This window comes from Perognathus longimembris, chromosome 9 (assembly GCF_023159225.1).
Source record: "Perognathus longimembris pacificus isolate PPM17 chromosome 9, ASM2315922v1, whole genome shotgun sequence".
Taxonomy (NCBI): domain Eukaryota; kingdom Metazoa; phylum Chordata; class Mammalia; order Rodentia; family Heteromyidae; genus Perognathus; species Perognathus longimembris.
The window spans coordinates 65,581,197-65,603,351 of record NC_063169.1 but is presented as its reverse complement, the minus strand read 5'-3'; the positions used below and the strand labels follow the sequence as shown (position 1 = coordinate 65,603,351).

Below are 22,155 nucleotides of genomic sequence, written 5' to 3'. Positions count from 1 at the left end.
AGTGGCACTGTGGCTCAAGTGGTAGAGTGCTAGCCTTGAACAAAAAGAAGCCAGGGACATTGCTCAGGCCCTGAGTCCAAGGCCCAGGACTTGCCAAAAAATTTTTAAAAAATAAATAAATAAAACCTCAGTTTTAGGCACCTTTTATTCAAAATATAAGCTTCTGAAAACCAGATCTTAAAAATAAAAAAGTCATTGAGTCTTTTTGGGCTGAGCCCCATAGAATAGTTACATTGCTAAATAAGTGCGTTTTCCTACTTAAGGTTAATTTTTCAGTTATTTTGATTCAATTCCCAATGGCCTTTTCTCAAAATAAGATGAATCCTGAGACTATTCCTAATACAAATATTTGAAAATCAGGTAGAATAATGACCCACTGTATGTGAAATACCAAATGAACAAGAAATAGTTTTATCATGAAAGAGATACCAGGAGAGGGGGGCGTGCTGAGTGACATTGCATTTTTCAGTGCAAGTGTGCGGTTCTTTCTCCAGCTGACATTTTCATATCTGATGGTTTCATTTTTTCAAAGAAAGAAAAACACAAAACTAAACCTTTGTTTGACTTTCTGCTCTTTCTCTGCACTCTGAGCGCCCCGTTTGAGGAGCCTCACACGGAAAGGACTACGAGGATTAGAAATAAACTGAATTGTCTGCAAGACACTCATCTGCTTTTCTTATTTGCTACCAAAAAAAAAATTCATGACTTTACAAGAGTTTTGTTTTGTTTTGTTTTTTGCAGGAAATTTGTTTTCTGTGATTTCACCTGTCCTCTGTCGATTAAATCAAACGGGTGTATTTCATGGCTTGGACTGGAGGGCTTTTCCTTGCAGCGTGGGAGGAGGGAGGCTGGGGGTGGGGTGGTTGGGGGGGGGGAAGCAGGGCCTCGAGCAGCCGGAACGCATAGCTGGAAGTGCTCTCCTCATCACAAATATGTGTCTTCAATATTTAGTTGTTGTGGCAGGAAAACGCCAACAAATACATGAACTGTAAACCATCTGGCTTGAAATATGTTCCAATATGAATGTTCATCTTGAGAAATGAAATCTATGGAATTCTGGCATCCACTTTGACTTTTGAGAGATGAACAGCTTGGATATGCAGAGGGGGGATTTCTAGACTAGCCTTCTTCAACTTTAAATCCCCCTGAACCCAGAAGTTAAATGATTCACTACCCACGAAGGAAAACTTCCCTTTTCCCTGTTAAGAGTTCATGAACACCACCCTCTGGAAAATTCCTGCCACTGTCTGTGTGGGGGTCTTGTCCAGCGCCATCTCTGTGCTGAGGGGCAGAGAAATGAAAGTGGTTCTGCACGTATTATTGAACTAACCCCTGACGTGGACAGAAGTAACAGGTAACATTGGAAGAGTAGGATAATTCTGGCTTTCGCTGTATTTCTAAGCCAAAAAGTCAAAATTGGCAAAATCGACTGTAATGAACTGTGCTGCTTAGTGTATTTGGGAGCAAGAAATGAGGAATTTGGGGGCTGGGAATACGGCCTAGTGGCAAGAGTGCTTGCCTCGTATACATGAAGCTCTGGGTTCAATTCCCCAGCACCACATATACAGCAAACGGCCAGAAGTGGCACTTTGGCTCAAGTGGCAGAGTGCTAGCCTTGAGCAGAGAGAAGCCAGGGACAGTGCTCAGGCCCTGAGTCCAAGGTATGGGACTGGCAACAACAAAAAAAAAAAAGAAAAGAAAAGAAAGAAATGAGGAATTTATCACTCTGCTGTCCCATGAATGAGATCTTCGTGTTCAGTCAGGAAGGGCTTTAACGACTCGGTGGTCATGGGGTAAATGAATGAATTGTGCCCCAGCTGAGGGGACAGCACAAGGCTCGAACTGAGTGCTGCGAACCAAGTCAGTGCTTCAAGCCATTACTAAAAAAAAAAAAAAAAAAAAAAAAATGTTATTAAGAAAAGACAGCGTTTCCCAAAGCAAACACACGCTATACCTAAGTCAGCCAAAGTTAGGATATTGGTGGTAGATTTCATTAAATTTTATTTTAAAATCAAATGTTATCATGCATCCATGTTCATCCTGGTTGTCCTTTAAAAGTGGAACTTACTTAACGTCTGATCTACCCAATGTAATTACATTATTACCACAATAAATGTTCTTCAGAATAATCATGTAAGGACTTGGGGCATAGGGGTTGAGGTTTTTTTTTTTAATTTCTTTTCATCTGAATACTGCGATGTTTACATCTGCTTTCAGAAAAAGGCAACAGCATATTGAATGCTCAGAAGATGGAAATTTGACGATGCTATTTTTATGCTCTGAATTCTGTGTCTATAGGGAATGGAGATTTCCAGGATGCAGCAACAGAAGCTATCTGGTGATTAATCTCAGCCTTGGGGATCAAAGTGATTTTTGCTAGGTCAACTGACCAACTAAGAAACTAAAAATATATGGAAGTAGATTTACCCCTGGAAAGGAGGATGACTGAAGCACTTACATTCACACATACAACCTACTCATCTGCTTTGCAAATGTATTTGTTTTTCTTTCCCTGTATTTTGTTGTTGTTGTTATTACTGAGCTTCATGTGTGTGGCAGGGAGTGGGGAACTTCCACATAATCTAGAGGAGCCAATGAGTGTAATCATTTAATTAGAACAATGTTTGGTACCTTGGAAACAAACATCAAATTTCATCGTTTTTGTTCAGAGAAAATTCTGAGAAGATGGGCACTATTAGCAATGAAAACAATTTGATAAAAATAGATGGAATTCTGGGCATTTACATTATTTCAGCAGATATCTGTGCACTCCTCTTCCTCCTCAAATGCCACCCCATTAAATTTGTCCTTTGGAAATGACTCAGTCTTGGTTTAAAATGTGATCTGTATAATGTCAGTAGATAATCAGAAGAAATGAACAAATCAACCTTGCCATTGTAGTACTCGTGTATTTTTCTATTTTATAAATGTTGTGGCACTCCGATATCTTGGGGCCTGATTTCAGAAATGTTTTCAAGTCTTGATTTAAATTGTGAAAACCAAGGCAGACCTACCTATACATCCCTGAGATTTCACCAGGTAGATTAACAAGTAATAAGAGCAACCTGAAGTCTTATTTATAAAATGGAGTGCTTCTGGGAAGGCTCCCAGGGGTTACACTGAGATGAGACCTTGGTGTGTGATGTCAGCCATGATATCCTGGGTCTTATAAAGTCTGGTTCCAGTATTATAAACCCATCAGTGCTGCTGGCACTGGACCTAAAATGATTCAGTGCAGAGGAAAAAAATGGCTCAAAACATGTGAATTTATAAAGTCTGAATATGTTTGTTTAAAGAAGTGTTCTACTGTAGTAGAGCTGTGACTCCAATGGTAGAGCCTTGAGCAAAAAATCCAAGCAAAAGCATGAGGCCCTGCATTCAAGCCCCAGTACTAGTAACCTCCCCTCTTTCAACATATACTTAAAGACGTGCTCACAGTCAAGTTTGCAGCCCCTGGGTGCTAGCTGACCCTTGCTGATCACTAATCGCTTTAACGTGCCAGGTCTCTCCTCAAGTTCATGAGGCCCTCTCTTAGTCCCTTCATTGTGTGAAACTGTAATTGAATCCTGGAGACTGGGTATTTTATAAAAACAGAAATTTACTTCCCCAAGTAAGCTGGAGATCAATGGTCTCACATGTGGTGAGGGCCTGCCTTCCTCCTCAGACCACAGAGCTTGGGTGGGAGAGTGCACGCAAAGACAGCAGAATTTAGCCTTTCCCAAGGAACCACCTCTTCAGATTATGGCACTGGTCCATTCATGAGGCGGGATCCAGTCCTCTCACGAGGCCGGCCGCCTCCCCAAACCACCTCATTGTGGATCAAATTTCCAACAAACAACCAATGCACTCAAGCCATAGCAGTCCCCAAGATACTAAAGCACCACAGGATTTATAAAAATCAAAGATATATGACCAATACAACTGTATTACTCATTGGTGCGATATAGAAATGGTATACTTAAGCACATAAAGCAACATCCTTGATAATCAATAAAGTAAGTGAATTTCTATAACTTAAATATGTCCAGTTTATAGATGTGTCATTTATATCTACCCATTAGGTGAGTATTGATGCAAAAATCCATATACTAATATTTCTTCAATAAGGTAGCTTAGGGTAATATTTAACAATAAGGATTTTGTGGCCAGAAAGACCTGGATTCCTGTCACGGCTCCTCCTACCAGCAACTTAACCTTGAGCTTCTCTCCATCATATTGTACTGGAACTGACAACATCTACCTGTACTTCAATAATGATTCAGCTGAACAATACTAAAAACATTCTTAGCTAAGTGCCTGAACAAGTATGAGTTAACAAATTTTTGCAGTGATCACTCCTGGCAGGTTTTTTTTTTAAATTTTTTAAAATCTCTTTTTGGATAACTAAATAAATCCACTCTATGAAAGCACACAGTTGCTTAAGCAACTATCCAGATGACTCTTATCTCTAGTTTTCAGTTTAACTATCTAAAAACTATGTCTGAAATATTTAGGCCCCAAATAGCCCCCAAAATGATTCAATTGGAATGTATGTGCCCATAATAGGAGTCATACTCATATTTAGTAACCATGACTTATAAAAAAAAATCAGAGAATGACCACGCTCATATGTAGCCACTCCTGAGATGACCAAAGTATGAAAAGATGTCCTCATTTGCCACTTCTACCAGTAGAATTCTACCAGTAGAATTAGGGCAGGAAATGGGTCTTAGTCCATTATTTCCATTCAAGAAAGCTGACTCTTTTATAATCATAATGTTAGACTTTCAAATGTTTTCCTATCTGTGATTTTTTTTTAGAATCCCTTATACAATATTCTAAAGGACTGTTTAATCTGTATTTATTTAGCTCTCTTCTATAGAGAACTTTTTGAAAGAGAGACATGAAAATAAGCAAAGTAGAGAAAGGTAAGATGAAAGCAGTTTGCTGTATGAAGAAAAAAGTTAGTTTATTCCTCAGATTTACACCCAGACTTCCTATCATCGTGACTGCAATCATGTAGAAAATGAATGGGCTAGAATGTACATGAAGACAATTTAATAAAAATGAGCTCTCCTTTCTTATGAAATCTTTGAGGAGAGGAATCATTAGACAGAGACTTGCGTGGTATTTACCCAGGTCATGAAGCATGTCAGCTTGGTGACGTGTCTTTGGCACGAACTCCCTAATTAGAAATTCCTAGAGAGCAGCTCCCAGGAGGTGCTTCCCAACACAAAACGATGAAACAATTGAGTACGAAAGTCCTTGCTAAGTGTGCGACACCCAAGCTCAGCTGACAGAAAGCGTGGTGAAAGTCTCAGCATGGCGTGCTGGATTGTGAATGAAACTACACCCATCCTAGTGCTGGTAAGTATCATTGCTGTCATTCAGCTTTTCATACGTGCACCTTATTTTTAGAATACTGATGTTTTCAGATAACTTGTAGAGGAACATTAAAATGGTGAGCGACCACTTTAGTGAAAACATGAAAACTTGTAGCAAACATTCAGTAGATCTATTTAATTTTCCCTTAGAGGAACATGAAAGGTTGTTTTCCAATTGCGTTCATTTTTCAATTATTTTTAAAGTCAAGTAGCTTGTGATTACATAATGTGTGTGTTTCTATAAATCAAATGAGTCTATGGAAGGGAGATTTTCTCGAGTGCCTTACAGATTGCCTCATTGTCATTCTTGTCAAGCAATGTTGACTAAGATGGTTTTTTACACTTGACCCAAAGTTGACTTAGATGTGTTTGAAATCTTTTCATAAAGTTCACCATCTCTTGCCCTTTGTAAATCATCGCAAAAGACTAGTCTGTGGGGAATAACAAAAATAATTCTGGTCAATATGAAGCACCTCTCTCCACTCCATTTTGGAAGAAGAATCATCCCCAGAGGAAAGATTGGGGAAGACACTGACGGCCCCCTTTTCACTCTGCTCTAGCTCTCTTGGCTGGCAATGAATGTCTATCTGTTTGTGGACACCTTCTGTTGGTATGAAGAAGACGAGTCTTTCCTTTACACACGTGTTATCCTGGGTGTAAGTAGAGTTCAGTGCATCATTGTTTCAGAAAAGAAATGCCTCCCCTTGTCACTGAATTCTTCTTTTCCCGGTGTCCCCTTTCTGCATGGTTGTCTGGGGACAGTCAGCACTGGCCTGGGCCCGAGCGTCCGCAGCCTGCCTCAACTTTAACTGCATGTTAATCCTGTTACCTGTCAGCCGGAACCTTCTCTCCTTTGTGAGAGGAACAAGTACCGTAAGTATTAAAATGTTTGAATGCACCTCGCTTGTGATGACTTTCTTATGTAAGCACTATTGAAAATGAAGAGTATTTTACTTGTAAGCAACCAGTAATCCTACTTAAACTGGTAAATAGGGAAAAATCAGTGGTTCAACCTGTTTTCCGTTTCCCCGTGGAGATGGGAGCATTTTAACAGCTCGAGCCAATTCCATTTCTGATTGAAGGAAGGCAAATAAGCAGTTGAGACAACTCAGCAACACCCTAGATCTTACCACAATCTCCAGTTCCTACCCAAGTTCTTACCCAAGTTCTCACCACAGTTACGGTCACAGGACTCCGAGACTTCAGTCTGTGGATTTTAACATCTTCCAGTCCTAACGAAGTAATGCTATTAATTTTCCCTGTGTTGAGCACTTACCTGTGTTTCCTGTAAACAGGAGATCATACACCAAAAGGGACTTTCAAGTTACTTTACCAGAGAAACTCATCTATTATGGAATCATCCTTTAATCAATATCAGATATAAATGTGTGATCTGCCTTTCTTTGTGCAAGTTGGAATAAGTTACAGATTACATAAAACACATGGATGAGAGCGACTGCCTTCATCATTTCTAGTAAAGAAGCTGAATGAGGCATGGATATCAGAGCATTTATTTGAGTCTTGAGTTATAGCCAGAAAACTACTAATTCCATCATTTTTATTGGGTTAAAATTTCAGCAAAGCAAGTAATAACCTCCTGTTTTGCTGTTTGATTCCTTGCCACTAACTTTTGTCCAGTAGCCCCCCCCCCCTAAACAACATAAAGGCAGACCCTGAATCCTCGTTTAACTCTCTTGATACTGCCATTTCTGTGACAGCTCTAAATTGAGCTTTTGTTGATTTGCTTGCTTTCTTCTTTGCTTACTTAGTTATTTTTGTTACACTAGTGCTGCAGAGGACCATGGAGAAGGCAATTAGACAAAACACTCAAATTCCACAAGCTGGTTGCCTATGCCATCGGTGTTCATGCAAGTAAGTACTTAGTAATTTCTAATATCTAATGTTTACGTTATAGTTTGCTTATCATATCTAATATTTAACTTACAGCTTTGCTTATAATTATTGATTTATTATATCTAATGTTTAACTTATATTGTTTATAAGCTCTAATGTTTCTTGTAACCCAACCCTAAGTCTCATCCTTGGTTTAAAAAAAAAAAATGGTAACCTCCATCTAACAGCATAAACCCCTCATTTATACAACAAGGGTTTTTTTCATTTCTAATTCATACTCTTATGTGAGTTTTTCCACACCAAGACCTCAATCTACCAAAGAAAAGTTAGTGACATTTTCTTCTCATTTGTGAATAACTTGTAAACAGCCTACTTGAAAAATGAACACTTTTGTTATTCAATAAATTAGCATCAGAAATAAAATTGACCTATGCTCAAAATGTCATTCACAGTTGCAGGAAAATGACTACCAAGTGGTATCAGAGACGGTATAAAGAAAACAAAAAGGGAAAAAAGATTATGTGAACTAGGTTCTGAACAGCAGTAAGCTAGTGACCATAAAAGGATCTGGGAAGATATGAATTTTACTAACATGTAATGTGTTATAGTGATTAATATACCTCTAATTCAAGTAGAAATTATCATCTAAGTCAAAGGTTAGACTCTTGTGAAGAAGAAAGGAAGAGAGGCAACAATAAACTTGGCTTTGCCAGGAAACAAAGACATTGAAATAAAAGGCTCCCAGAACAATAAAAAGTTATGATTCAGGACTATTTCCCTCAAACTCATTTAACTATAAAGTGTTTTCCACGTTTGTTTTTATCCTTTCATGCATAAAAAAATAGCACAGTAAAAGGAACACTCAAAACAAATGTGAATTTAATTAAGCAACAAGACATGACAGACGGTGCCCGAGTGCCAATTAACACAAGTTTGAGTGTGCAATGAGACATGAAGGGAAGAGCCCCCACACCCCCAATGGTTGTCTTCAACGCCAGATTACACCAACCCCAGGAACACTTTGCAGGAGGTCTTAGGGGTTTGTTGGGGAATGAGGGGGAAGATGTCACGACCTAGGGCTGGAGGGCGAAGAAGAAGGTCCCGCTCACACTCATATCCCAGCGCGCGTGACAGGACGGAGAATACAGTGCTGAAGTCTTTCAAGGATGGGTGTAGGCATATGAAATGGGGACTCTGCAGTGCTCTTTCTGAGGAAGCACCTCTCAGCTCAGAAATGGAAGTCGTTTCCAAACCTTGACGTTATCTCAAATCCAAATTAGAGTCTCCTAAGGGCAGCGAGTCCAGGGTAGTGTCTTACCAGAGGCTGGAAGGGCCTTTGGTTGGCTCATCAAAGAAGAAAGCAAAGACTCTCCAGGGCTTCCTTTAAAACTATAAGGATCCTTCATTCTAGCATTAAAAAAAAGGAGAGATATAGCATAGTAAAAGTGACAAAAAAGGATTTTATCATATATACTACCCTATAGCTTAAAGGCAGAACTGGGCTCTAAGAGAAGGTTGTAAAGCTATGACAGAGAAAACAGGGAAAACTAACAACACACTCATCAGGAAAAAAAAGAAGTATAAAGGAAATAGTTTCTCCTTAAGCCTATAAGTAGGGATATTCCTTTTCATAGAATCATGTATCAATAATACGAATGCACCCACAATGCATGCTAGATGCCTCCCATATGTGAGTTTTCCTAACAAGACCTCTGACTTTCTCAAAGTAACATTATTTTAGGAAGGAGGATAATTTAGTGAAGTCAACAGTTGACTGGAATCAGATGACCAGGTTACTTCCCAACCTTGTAACTAGTTGACTGTGTGGTCTCAGACTTGATTCCTTGGACCCTCTGGAATTAAAACCACAGCAATATAATTTATCAGTCTCTGTGAGATGTGCAGATCATTGTCAGAACAGGGCCAACTTGGAAACCTATAGAATGTAAGGCTCACTTCCTCCTACAGCCTAACGATTATGACTCGGAGGTCTCTGTGCCTCTTAGAGCTTGCCTGCCACACTGTCCGGCACCTAGAAGATCACTCCAACAGATTGGGTCAAACAAGGAAGAGTGGGATCCAGCCAGCAGGCAAGGAAATGGGAAGGGATTGCTTAGAAAGGTGCAAGATGTCAGTTCACCAGCTATTCTGAGAGCGGGGAGCACTTTGGGGAGCACAAGAGAGAGTTTAGGAATTGAATTGATTCCAGGTGATGCCGGTCGTTCCAGATAAGAAATGCACGTTCTGCTGCAGCAAGAGGAATCAGGATGCTGGGTCTGCCTCTCCCCCCCCCCCCCTTACAGAGAGAGCCTCCAGCCTACTTCCTCTTGGACCCCTGCTGCACTGCCTGGCTCCCAGCATCCCCTGGGACTGCCCCTCTAGACGGGTCACAGGCGCCTCTGAGAGCACAGGGTCCGGACCACACCTCCATGGCAGCCCGCCGTGGCTTCTAGCCCCAGCACAGACAGGAGGGTGGAAAGAAACCTCTGCTTCTCCCAGCCCTTGACAAAGCAATTCTTGCATGGCACATGAACGAAGAAACATGGCTGGCAGCTCAGCTTTTAGAGAGAGAGAAAAAAAAAGAAATTCCTAAGTCCTAGTTTCATAGAAATACCTTGCTTCTCACATTGTGCGCTTTCTGGTGTATTCACTGGGGAGCAGCTGCAGTGTCCCTGAGCTTATTTTATTAGCCTCGCCCATTATTGCTGCTTTTCAAATAGCCCACTGGCTTAATAGAGGTGTGTAACCTTGGAAGAAGTACATCCACCGAGAACTTTGCATGCCAACCTCTAATTTCTCACCCGTCCCCCCTCCCCACGAGAAGTTGAACTGCAGGCTCTAATTGGTCAGATCATTACAGGATGTAATTAGAGTCTGGGAGAAGTAGGCTAGGGAGGAGGAGGGACGAGGCAAAACAACAGTATCTGCAATCAAGGGCACACAGAAAACGCGGCAGCGACAGGAGCCCTTCTCTTGGCTTCCTGCCTCCTTGCTTGCCTGCCGATGAGAAGAGCTACCCCAGCATTCTCCAACCACTCATAAATCATTTGCAGAGACCTGTAACCTCACTGGTATATTTTTTAAAAATCGTCACTTCACAGCCTCTACATTCTTATTAATGTAGATCTTTCTGGATTCCCTGGTCCACAGTAGCCCTTGAAGACCCCTCCAATTGAAAAACCTGAGTGGCCATCAAAATAAAAGGCTGACCCAGGCCATTCTTTCCAGAAAATTCTGTGGCTTATGTCTGCCAGGTTTCAGGGGTGTATAATTACCCTGAGTGTAGCTCCCCGTGAGTGGCTAAAATTAGTTCGCAAACATCAATAAGCAGAACACAGGCGAGTGGAAAGGCAAGAGCTCCAAATACAGGCACTGAGAAAGGAAAGGCTTGAAGACCCTGTGGTAAAGATGTCCCCTGAAGCAACACAATCCTTACCATCTGACTCTTCCTCCCCCACAATAAAACAAATAAACAAAAGTCTTCAGATTTGCTGGAGGCACTAAGAAGCCCCATGCCAAGTGCTGCCCAACAGGATTTAATACAATTTTCAAAGGCATGATGCATTACAAGGTACCAGGCCAGTGGGTCTTCTACCAGACCACATGTTTGAAAAAAGCTGCAACCAAATTCTGGCTTTCTGTAGAAGCTCAGCCAAGAGTTGTCCCTGGGAATGTGTTTCCAAAGACTGCTTAATTAGGAGATGACTAGCTCCAGAATATCTGTTATCACTGACAGCCAGACAGAGAGACAGCTAGCACTGACTAGACTTCCAAGATTCCCCTCAATTATTCTTCCTTTGATCTTCAGGAGAATAAGAAGCAGAGAAAGAAGGAACAGGAACGTTTCAGGGCAACTCGCTCTAATTGTAGTCTGTATGATTTTTGCGGTTTGCTCTTCAATCAAAAGCTCCTTATTTGAATTCAGAAGCTCATATAGCAGTCAAATGTGTCTGCGTAGTGTTCCCGAGATTGTTGTTCTCTTTGGGTGAGAAATAAAATTGTAGAGAGATCCAAGCTTGGCACCAGTGGTTCCCACTTGTAATTCTAGCACCCAACAGGCTGAGATCTAAGGATCTCGGTTCAAAGCCAGCCCAGGCAGGAAAATTGTGAAACTTGAATCTCCAATTAATCACTAAAAAAAAAATCTGAAAGTAGAGGTATGGCTCAAGTAGTAGAGCACCAGCCTTGAGGGGAAAAAAAAAAGTTGACAGCTCCCAGGCCCTGAGTTCGAGCCCCAGTACCAGCACAAGAAAGAGAGAGGCGGGGGGAGATCCAAAGATGCAATTTCAATCACTACATTTTACACTGGCACATTAGGTAATGGAAATAGGGATCTTGAACTCTTCAAGAGTATAGCACAATGCACGAGGCCACATCCTCAGACACCAGAAAGAATTTACCTACTTGGTCCATGGCACTGGATTTACTTGCAAGCCCAAAGAGCTGCATTTACAGCAGTGTTGATTTTGGAAACAAGTTGAAACATGAAATTCACATTTGCATTACTTTCACATTAGCCTATGGATCCTTGTTGGATGCAGTGATAACCCAAGTGAATGAAAGCAGCTAGGATCACGTAGGTTCCTCCAGGCTAACCATTTTGCAGATGAGAAGTCAGAAACTGAAAAGAGCTGGGGAACTAAGGAGTATCCCCTTCACTATCCCTTCTCCTCCATTCCAGTGTCAACTCTAGCAGCATGAAATGATCATGATGACTAAACAAGAGAAAAATCAACCGTATCAGCTCTTGATCACATCTCTGATAAAACCGTCACCATGACATGGAATCCTACAGTTATTCATATTAAAAAGACTAAAATGTATGAAGAAAAGAAAACATAATTTCCACAAAAGGAGAAAAACAATGTCTTTCCTTATATCTATCAATCAGGCCCTAACAAGTCTAGATTTAGTAACTGGTGCATCTTAGCTCTGAGTCAAGATCAAAAATAAATTATGATCACATCTGAGAGGAAAATAAAATGGTTAGAGAAGCAGTTTTCACTTGAAGATTTCCAGAGATAAAATATTCCATTTTCACCTTATGCTTTGTAAAGCAAATCTCTGAGCAAAGGGATACTTAAGATACAGATTTTAAAGCATATGAAAAAAACACTCTAGTCCCTCAGAGCTACCTCTTTAAAAAGTGTCTTAGCTTTCTCAATCTATTTCATTGATAGCTTTAGTTCTGTTAAGAGAGAACTGGCAATGGGATAAATAAATAGTTCAATATCTTTGTTCATTCATTCCACTTACTTAAATTTAGTTGAACAGCATCAAAATCACATGTGGAAATCAATGCAATAGAAAACAGATTATAATCAACAAGTCACAAGGAAAAGGATGTTATAGGCACTGAATAATAATAAAAGAGAATTACTTTCATTCTGCCTCTCTTTCTATCACGTGTAGATCATGACATAGTAAATGGGTCCCTCAGTTTAAATCTCAAGCTGGGTATTTATTCCTGTAAAGTGGGAATGGCTCCAGTCCTTGACTCCATGGAGGAGAATCATAGAAAGCTAGAAGCAAAGAAGTGCTGGTATGTGAGGGGAATGTAAAGTTACTTTTATGCCAGCCAACAATGAGAATTCCAAATGCCACCATCAGCCAGTATCCTTAGGGATAATTTGACTCTGGATTAAAGACATCAAATGAACCATACACTGACTTTTATCCAAGGTCATAAGAGAACCTACTTGTAAATAAACAGTAATGTCTTGCAATTAGGGGCTAGTCAGTAGCAGTAATACGTCAAGAGATTGGGGCCCTGAAATCGACTGAGCAGGGTTTAATCTGCTTTGATCTGTGAAGACAGATTTGGTAAAATAGAACTAGGATAACACCTGAGGAAAACAATTAGCTAGCCGCATCTACAGCCTTTATTACAGTACCTGATGAGTAGTAAGCATTCAATGTATGTTAGTTTATGAAAAAACATTACCAATTTTTAAGATGTTGAGATCATTAAGCATAGCCATCAGGAATCATGGAAAGTGCTTGTGTTCAATTTCCCAAATGGTTTCCATTTTACGTAGGCCATATTGGAAAATATGGCTGCTGGGTAAGCTCAGCTCGTTCTGTGGATGTTCAGATTAAACAAGTCAGCCCCCCTCTGTAGACAAGGCTACATATACTGACAAAGTACCTGTTAGTGCTCTATTCGTATAAAGAAATACCTGAGGCTGGATATTACATAAGGAAAAGAAATCTGATACCTAACAACTTTAGAGATGAAAATTGCAAACACCATGACACCAGATCAGCCAAGGGCCCCAAGACTGTGATCACATCACCCCCGGTGGGATTTTAGAGTCTGAATCTACAATGAGACAGGCAGTCCAGCATAGGGAAGGGCCTGTGGACTTCCCAGTAGGCTCCTCATTTTTCTCAACCTTATTACATTGATGACCCAGGAGGGGGAATCTCACATCAAAACTGTGGCAGCACCTAAAGAGAAAACTCAGTATCTCTTAGGTGTGGAGGTTACTGAGCTCATTAAGAAGAAAACGAACACTCACAGATACAGAAACAAAACCCAGGGTTTTGCTTTGTTTAGTGAGTTTTAATTAAAAGTCTATCTGACTTGATTTTTCACTTCAGGAATGAAGAAAATTTTGCCAGAAATATATATTAGCATGTAACTCCAACTGAGATAAAATCAATTGTTTTTCTAAGCCATTCTTTATCCTACCTGCCTTTCTATAACCTCACTGTCACTTAGCAAATAATTATTAAACACTTACTGGTGCTAAGCAGTTGTGCCAGGTGCTGAGATTTCCAGGATGAAAAAGTCTTAAGGACTCAGATTGTATCCTTGGGGAATACACACATACATAAATACTCATAGCAATAATTCTGAGAAATGCCACAATCAGAATATCATGTGTATCTGTACAAGTGAAGAATGTGTAATGAATAACTTCTGAACTAAGTCTTGAAGCAGAAGCAGAACTTTTCAAGGTAGAAATGTGGATGTGTCTGAGAGAAGGAAATTAGGCGACAGAGAGAGAAGTTCTGTTTGGTACAAGATAGAATTTGTAAATAAACACACCACACTGACAGCAGGGGCCAAATTGACAGCTAATAGGCTCCCCACTTTCCGTTGATCTTGTTTCCTTCCCGTTCCTCTGCACCACCACCCACAAGGGTCAGCCATGAAGAAGCCCCAAACCCACCACAACTGCCTGGTAGTTTCATCTGTGCTCCAAACACATGTTGGTGCCTCTCATGAACAGTGGCCTAGAACACTGCTTTCTGAGATCTTCAGAAAGCTTTCTCTTTATACCCATACAACTTCTTTCCCTAGGATATACACTGAGGCTATGATTATGTTTTGATGCCACAAGACTTATTTCACTCAGAACAACCCTATATTTATTCCTCCCACCCCCGCGGGAGCCTTCCGATGGTCTACCGGCTTCCAAAGATTTTACTCAAGGGAGGGGTTTATATAACAGTAATGGCAGGCAGGAAGAGGAGGGACTAATTGGGTATTAACGATTGGCTAATGGACTGTCCATCACGATGATGTCACAAAACTTCCTCTATGGGCGGAGACCACATCCCCCCCCCCCCCAAGAACCGGGCCTTTGGGGTCTCCGGTGCCATGATGGCACACACGTGCTTGCCCCCAGGGGCGGGGGACTTCTCTTCCGGTTGAAGCCGGAAAGAGGCGGGTCGGGCTAACTAGGCCGTCCCCTCTTAAAGGCACAGCCATCCCCGACATCTCCCTCTCTTTTGTTTTTAAATAACCAGGGGATGCTGTAAACATATAGCATATGTAGCATAAGGCAAATGTTGGCATAAGATGCATAATGGGGCCTCTTCCACGAAAGGAAGGGGTACTGAAAGGGGCCATCCATTTGGCTCAGTCCAGAGAAGTTGGAGTCCTTACTGTTTCTGCGCCATTCAAGATAATGCAGGCCTCATTCCTCTTTTGGCGGTGAGGTAGAAGCAGGTTGAAGCTTTGGCAACTCCCGTAGTTCACTGTAGCAGATAACGCTACCGCTGTTGTATGCAGGCAGGTTCCCCATATTCCCTTTGGAAGAGCAGAGGAAATCCAGCATGGTCCTTGTTTTCACGGAGATCCCGGGGGAGCCGTGCGATGGTCTACCGGCTTCCACAATCCTATATTTAAAATTAGATTAGGATGGCTCAGCAAGTCCTTTGCTTCATAAGATAATTTAAATGATCCTGGCGAATCACGCATCCTCTTCAGATATGTCTGATCCACTGATCCAATCTTTTCAAGACATTCGGGGAGATACTCAACAAATCACACTTCCCAGGAATTACATCAACCCTTCCTCTTCCTCATTGACAGCCATTCACACTGTGGCGCATTTATTCAACTTGGAGCGCTACCGGTGGAGCCAGTCAGAGGACGCCGAAGGACTTGTATCTGCACTTGCCCAACTTGGCAACGCCCCAAATGAGACCTACCTCAACCCTGTGCGGACCTTCCACACGGTAAGTCCTTGCGGGCTAACTCATTCCCTGTCCCTTTCCTGTGTCAGAATGTTAATATAAGATCCAAAGAGAAGTTTCTGCCCATATCAATTTTCCCTTTTTTTTTTAAGTTATCTTTTCCATCATTAATGTTGCTGAGAGGTTATGAGCAAGGGGGAAAAATATATGCCTTTAATTAATTTATAGCAAAAATACATTATGTGGTACTTAAGAAATGCAGTAACCTCTAAAAGCCCTAGTACTTTACATTTTAAAAGCAGCTCATGATCATATTTTTGACTGATATTAGACTCATCCTAATCCAGCCATTACAGATTTGATGTCTTCATTTTCAATTTGCAAATGGTTTTCTGGAGCTCTTCTCCTACGCCTCACACTTGGCACACGTGTGCAGAGCTGGTTTGCCAGATCAGATATTGGCCAAAGAAGCTAATTTTATAATGAGACCTGCCTGGCTGGTGACATCATTAATGCCAATTAGTTAGGTACACAGAGTGGCAGCGCCTTTGGGAAGTACAAATCAAACCAAATCTGAAACCACAGCACTCTGCCCAGACATTCCTGCTCCTCAGGCCTCTCCTACTTCTCTCTTTGTAGATCCTCAAAGCCTTGTGCCATAGAGTGCTATGTTGGAATGTGTGTCGCATCGTGACCAGGTTAAGAAAAATCTATGTTGTCCAAGAAAAGTCTCAAGGCCCTACACTCCAGGAACGGAAATTTCCCCCATTATCACCTGGATCATGCTTTTCTGTGGCCATTTTGCTCATACAACTTCATTCAGAGGGAAAAATCCAAAGTTTGATCTTTCAGATCTCTTAATTATCTCAACATGGTTTTCAGTATCAGCTCATTGATCAAGTTGAGCTACCTTTCTTTAACTGACAGCAATTAAACGCACAGATTACACAGCCATAAGTCAAAACTACAGATGTCCTGAGCATGTGGGAAAGTCTTTACTAGCATTTTAGTTGAATCACAGCATTTGTCTAGGTACCTGCTGGGGTTAATACTTCCCCCCACCCCACTAAGTCTCTGGAAAATTTACCTACCTCCACTTTTTTTAAAAGACTATATAATAAATAGTATTTAATACAAACAACTTTTAAAGCAATTTACCAAGATAATTAAGCTACTCCCAACACAGTTATTGCAAAATTTTAGAAGCAATATGCTATGTGGGTACTAATTATGCTCAGAAAAACCCCTAATTTGGGGTACTTGGGGAGAGATGAGTATCAATAACACAAAGTATACATTGTAGAGCATGATGAAAGAGATATGCTGGGATTACTTTAAAGGATTCATTACAACTCAAACCAGTCTATAAATGCATTGCAGGAAAAGTGAAGTGGAGATTTGCTTTAATAGCCAAAACAAAAAAAAAGAATGATTTGAAATTAGCACATCATATGCTGTAAATGGATTTCTAAAATGCCTGAGTGTACTTGCAAAAAAAAAAATCTTTTAAATATTTAGACATAGCCCTTGCAATTTTATTTCCACTCTCTACTCTATGAAGAAAAAAATAAACAATGAAGACATCCCTGCCCAAATTACCTCCAGATCTCAAAACAGCCCAAATTAATGAGGTTTTATGGACAAAAGATATAGTGTGAGTTTATTGAGCTCATGGCCAGCTCAATGATAGAAGCACAACATATGAATACTAATGATCAGGCGAGAATATGGAAAGTCACCATGAAAATGAAATGCGTGGGATTCATAGCCTAAAAGGCTGTTCAGCTGTCTCGTGCACTCAAGGTCTGAATCCAGGCCTTTGGCAAATAGCCACCTAGAAAGAGTGTCTGTATATTTATTGACCACCTAGGATTTACCAAGACTTACCTTAGCCCCCAACCCACCCTGAATGTTGTGTGAAAGAAATACAAGTCACTGTCCTTTCTATTAAAACGCAAGAACAGGAGGAATTACCAGGGGAAGAAAGTATGCAGCTGCTTTATTAACAATGGCCCTAGGAGACCTCTCCAAAAAAATGTGTTATTAATGCTAAAATGCAATTAATCATGATGATCCACATTTTTATTTGAAAAGCTAGGAACTGAAAACTCCAAATTACTTTGAACCATTTTAACTTAAAATGTTCTCTTTATATAGTGTCCTAATTGTAATGCAACATGAGACTTGGACTTGAGAATTCATAGATGAAGACAGAAAAATAATGGCAATATTGGTAGGGGAGGTTGGAGAAATTAGCAACGCAAATGTCTATCGTAAGATAGGATGGCATCTTGTTGTGGCTAACAGGTTTCTGGTAAAGCACTCTGACATTTTTGAAAATGTACTAAGATATTAATGTCCTGGTGTTCATTTCTCTTAGGTTCCAGCCACGATGTTGCTAACAACAATCGCAGGAATCACGGGCCTGGTGATCTCTCTGGCTTTGATCTTAATTATGACCTCATCTACCGAGTTCATCAGACGGTCCTATTATGAGTTATTCTGGTACGCACACCATGCATTCGTTGTCTTCTTTATCGGTCTGGCTCTCCATGGAGCAGGGTAAGTACACGCTGTGCTCAATGGCTGAAGACTTTCATCTCTGTGAATCTTAAAATAATCTTAGGAAGTCCTTTGGATGGAGAGACCCAACCTTTCATGACTGAGGACACGTTAGCTGTGGAAAACGCACACTCACGCGCACAAGTTTCTTCTCCTCGCAGAAAATAAACGGTGTCGAGGGAGAAGTATCGTATTTATTTTTCCTGGCTATGTCAGTGAGTCTTGACATGTTTCTAAGATTCAGGAATTTGAATGAACGCAGGATGACAGCAGATCTACGTTTCATTCACTACCTGTTTCTGCAACCCAGTTTATGTAGAATCCATCAGGAGATAAATTTTTCACACCCAAATTTCACTTGGGCTGAAGGAAAGTCATTGAGGAGGCAGCACAGTGTGTGGGGGGACACGGTTGCGGATGGCCAGTCCAAATCGGACTCTAGATCGGCTATACCGCTCACCGGAAGAGAAACCAAGAAAAACTGGAGTATTTTGAGTCTCCATTTCCCCATCTTCTCTCTAGGATCCATTCCTCTGTGCTCAGGAATCCAGTACGATTCTGTTCTAGCTTTCAACCCCTGCCTGACACTGTCATCCTTTGATCAGAAGTTGGACTGGCACCCAAACTGTTTGAGGATGGGTGATATGTTCTCCCACTAATCGAATGTTTTTCGTTCTTTCCTATTAATTAGTAGCAATGGGTTGTCTGATTGCTGTGTACGAGAGGGCTTATCTCCTTTGATTAGTCTGTTACTACTTCAAAGCACAGGTATAAACGATCCCCTTGGCCTGACAGTGGTCCTGCCAAGCAGAAGTGGCGTAGTCCCCGTTCAGGGGGCAGGCCTGGGTAAAGCCAGGCACTCAAGGCCCAGGTCCCTGAATGACAGATACAGACCCAGGACACCCATCTTGAGACAGTCAGCCTCTATTCTTAACAACCCCTTGGAGGAAGGGGCCTCACTTTCGGTCAGTTAAACATCCTGTTCCCTGCACGAATGTCACCAACAACCTTGGGAACACTTGCTTGCTTTGGCCACAGTTCATCCTGCGCTTCCTGTGCTAGCAGAACTGCTTCTGGTCTCAGTTCCTCCCCCTCTCTTCCTTGTCTGTGTTGAGCATGGAGGGCTGTGAATCCAGAAGGGGCCCACTGAGCACAGACACACAAAAGCAGGCAGACAGCCCCAGAGGTTACCTGGCCAGAGGAGGCCACGCCTCCCAGGGCTCCCGGTGCTCCACGGGAATTTTTACCTCATCAAGTCAACTGCCCTACCCAAAGCCTGTCCCTGTAGGAGTCATCCTTACTTTTAGAAAGGGTCTCACTTCCCCATGGCTACTATGTATGTCTCATTAAGGGCCTCATGCACACACGGGCATGCACCCACACACACTCCCGTCCCTCAGCTTGTCAGACACACTCAAAGACTGCCCTCCCTCCACCAAGCCTTATACTGACACCAGCCAACCTTCACAGTGCTACTGCTGATGTCTGGCTAAAGGCCCTCTTTCCATTTTCCTTTCAGCTTAAAAGCATGTGCAGTTGGCTCTTTTCAGTCTGTAGGAATCTCGTTCTTCCTTTCTGTGCTTGGAGTGGTCGGAGGACACACTGTGTCCTACTATCCCACCCCAGAGACGGTCAGTCCTACCTTTCTGCCCCTCGTCCTTCTTCTGGTCTCCCCTGGAGCAAGCATGAGGCTCTGTAAAACCCTCATGTGCCTAGAAGTCCTCATCACAGAAAATACACCTGCATTCCCCCTAAACCTGCTCCTTTGCATCCATCCCTTGTACACGGTAGAGGCATAAGATGATTGCACTGGACAGTGTTTTGTTGGAGATTTTCCCTTTTTAAGATCCAACCAATATTACCCCAAATAATTTTTTTTAGTTATTTTAACCTACTTCAAAGACTTGTTTTGAGACAAGGTCTTCATTTAATTTTCTCAGCTTGAAGCATTCTGCAGCTATTGTTTACAGCAAAAGCAATTTGCAAATTGCACGCAAAATGGCAAGTAATAGTAGGATTACTGGAATGTGTTAAAGCTCACTGATTTACCTATTAGGAGATGGGGTAGCTGAAGACATCAAAAATACATTTAAAGCATTTTGAAGCACTCTATTTGTGGAATGATCTGAGGACTGTTTTTGATAATGTGGGATATGTTGCCTCTCGCATACGAGTGAGGGTTATAAGATGCATGACGTCTTCTGACTCTCTTGTTCCCCTTTCCTGGGTCTTGGCACCCTCTGTACATTGGGCACTCACAGAGAGTTTTGCTCATCTGACTCAAAAGGGTATGATCAAGTTGGATGGCTTCCAGAAAGCAGCCTGGGACGAAGGCCAGCACGTCATTTCTGGCTGCCATCAGGCTATGGTCAAGGCAGTAGTGCTCCTTCCTCCCATCAGCCTACGGACTTGTACGCCTCTCGGTCTCTGAACAGGTTATTTGTCCAAAGAAATCAGTGCATCCTGTTCATTAACACCTAGGAATTGAGCAACTCCCAGATCGCATGGCCTCCATGCCTGGTCCTCTGTTGTTGGGGAGCTGGGAGTGTGTACCAAGCGATTTGTCAGAGGTCACTTCCTTCATTGGGAGCAAATGTAATACAGAAGGATTCCAGGACTCGGGGTCCAGTGCTCCATTCGCACAGGCTGGCTTCTCTTTCCTCTCTTAAATGTATCAAGACAGCCTCAAAGACACACTCCACAATGACCTATACTGACCCTGTCAAACACTAAGCCTACTTAGTGGTCATGGGGGAAAAAATACCATTATTCAGGGGGCACTTCTGCTGACTTCTTCCCTTGAAAACTTCTAAGTGCTCAGAAACAAACCAAGAAGCGTGGAAGTTAAATCAATCTGCGAAGAAAAAAAAAAAAAAAAAGAACCAAATAGTACAAAGTTAGCCAATTAGCCCAAATCAGCAATCAGGACAAGATGAAACCTAATTAAATTCAACAGTCTACAAAAGGATGTGTTCAAACAATTTCCTTCATTATGAATTCTCTAATATAGACACTTTCAATTTAACACAGGATACCGCAGAGGGGCACTTCTTTTCCAGGATCTTCAAAGTTATCCAAAGCTTTTTAAATGCCTATTTTTAAAGATGTTGAGGGAAATGACTGACAGCCCAAGTTTCAAGAAATGGAAGTGTTATTCCTGAACTCACTGTGCAATATAAATCGGGGTGGGGGGGTGGGGTGGATATCTAATAAGACCATACGAAATCAGTTTGACATTTTTATGGTTTGGGGTTTTTGTTGTTGTTGCTGTTTTTGTTTTTTGTTTTTTCTTTTAAATAAGTCGGATTATTCGAGGCCAAAGTCCGGAGAGTCTGTTGCTACACAATGCCACGTTCTGTAGGAACCACTACACTGAATGGAATGCAACCACCCGGTGCCCTGTGCCTCAATTTTCTGGCAAAGAACCATCGGTAAGAGTGAACCATCGGGAGCTTTTAAAAATAACTGTCCCTACAGTTAAAATACTAGAGCCTTTATATGCTTGATAAAAGAACTGCCCATGTCACCACAAGACAAAGTCAACTCTTTATTAAGTGTGCTAATGGAGAAATCAAGTTATGGATAATTTTAAAAAGCAATTGACTGCCAAAAGCACTCTGTCCAGCTTGGAAATGTATTTTTATACTCTTTCATTTAAGTAGGGGTGTCTGATATTGTAAAGGTTCATAACAGCACAAGAGCAGCTCTGAGGAGATAGCCTCATGGCTTACCATCTCTTCACCCCAACACCCTGCTGCCTGTCACTGCTCCCGACACACACACACACACACACACACACACACACACACACGACTTTCTGGATGTGAACACTCATTGTGGGAAGTGGGGTAGATAAGTAGAAATTGTTACTTGGTCTCTTCCAGTATCTCTACCTCAGAACAGTGCCAACCTTTAAGGCAAATGGCTGAAACTTGAAAGGAAACAA

General features: G+C 41.5%; 1 protein-coding gene across 1 annotated transcript in view; it reads left to right on the top strand.

The window, feature by feature from the left end:
* The first annotated feature begins 5,301 nt into the window (after nucleotides 1-5,301).
* The window catches only part of Nox3 (NADPH oxidase 3), a 48,646-nt gene continuing 31,792 nt past the window's right edge, over nucleotides 5,302-22,155 (top strand). The window contains exons 1-7 of the mRNA XM_048354554.1: nucleotides 5,302-5,346; nucleotides 5,924-6,019; nucleotides 6,126-6,236; nucleotides 7,151-7,235; nucleotides 15,544-15,689; nucleotides 18,028-18,209; nucleotides 21,511-21,640. Coding sequence (XP_048210511.1) covers nucleotides 5,302-5,346; nucleotides 5,924-6,019; nucleotides 6,126-6,236; nucleotides 7,151-7,235; nucleotides 15,544-15,689; nucleotides 18,028-18,209; nucleotides 21,511-21,640 — 795 coding nt within the window. The remainder of the gene's footprint in view (nucleotides 5,347-5,923; nucleotides 6,020-6,125; nucleotides 6,237-7,150; nucleotides 7,236-15,543; nucleotides 15,690-18,027; nucleotides 18,210-21,510; nucleotides 21,641-22,155) is intronic.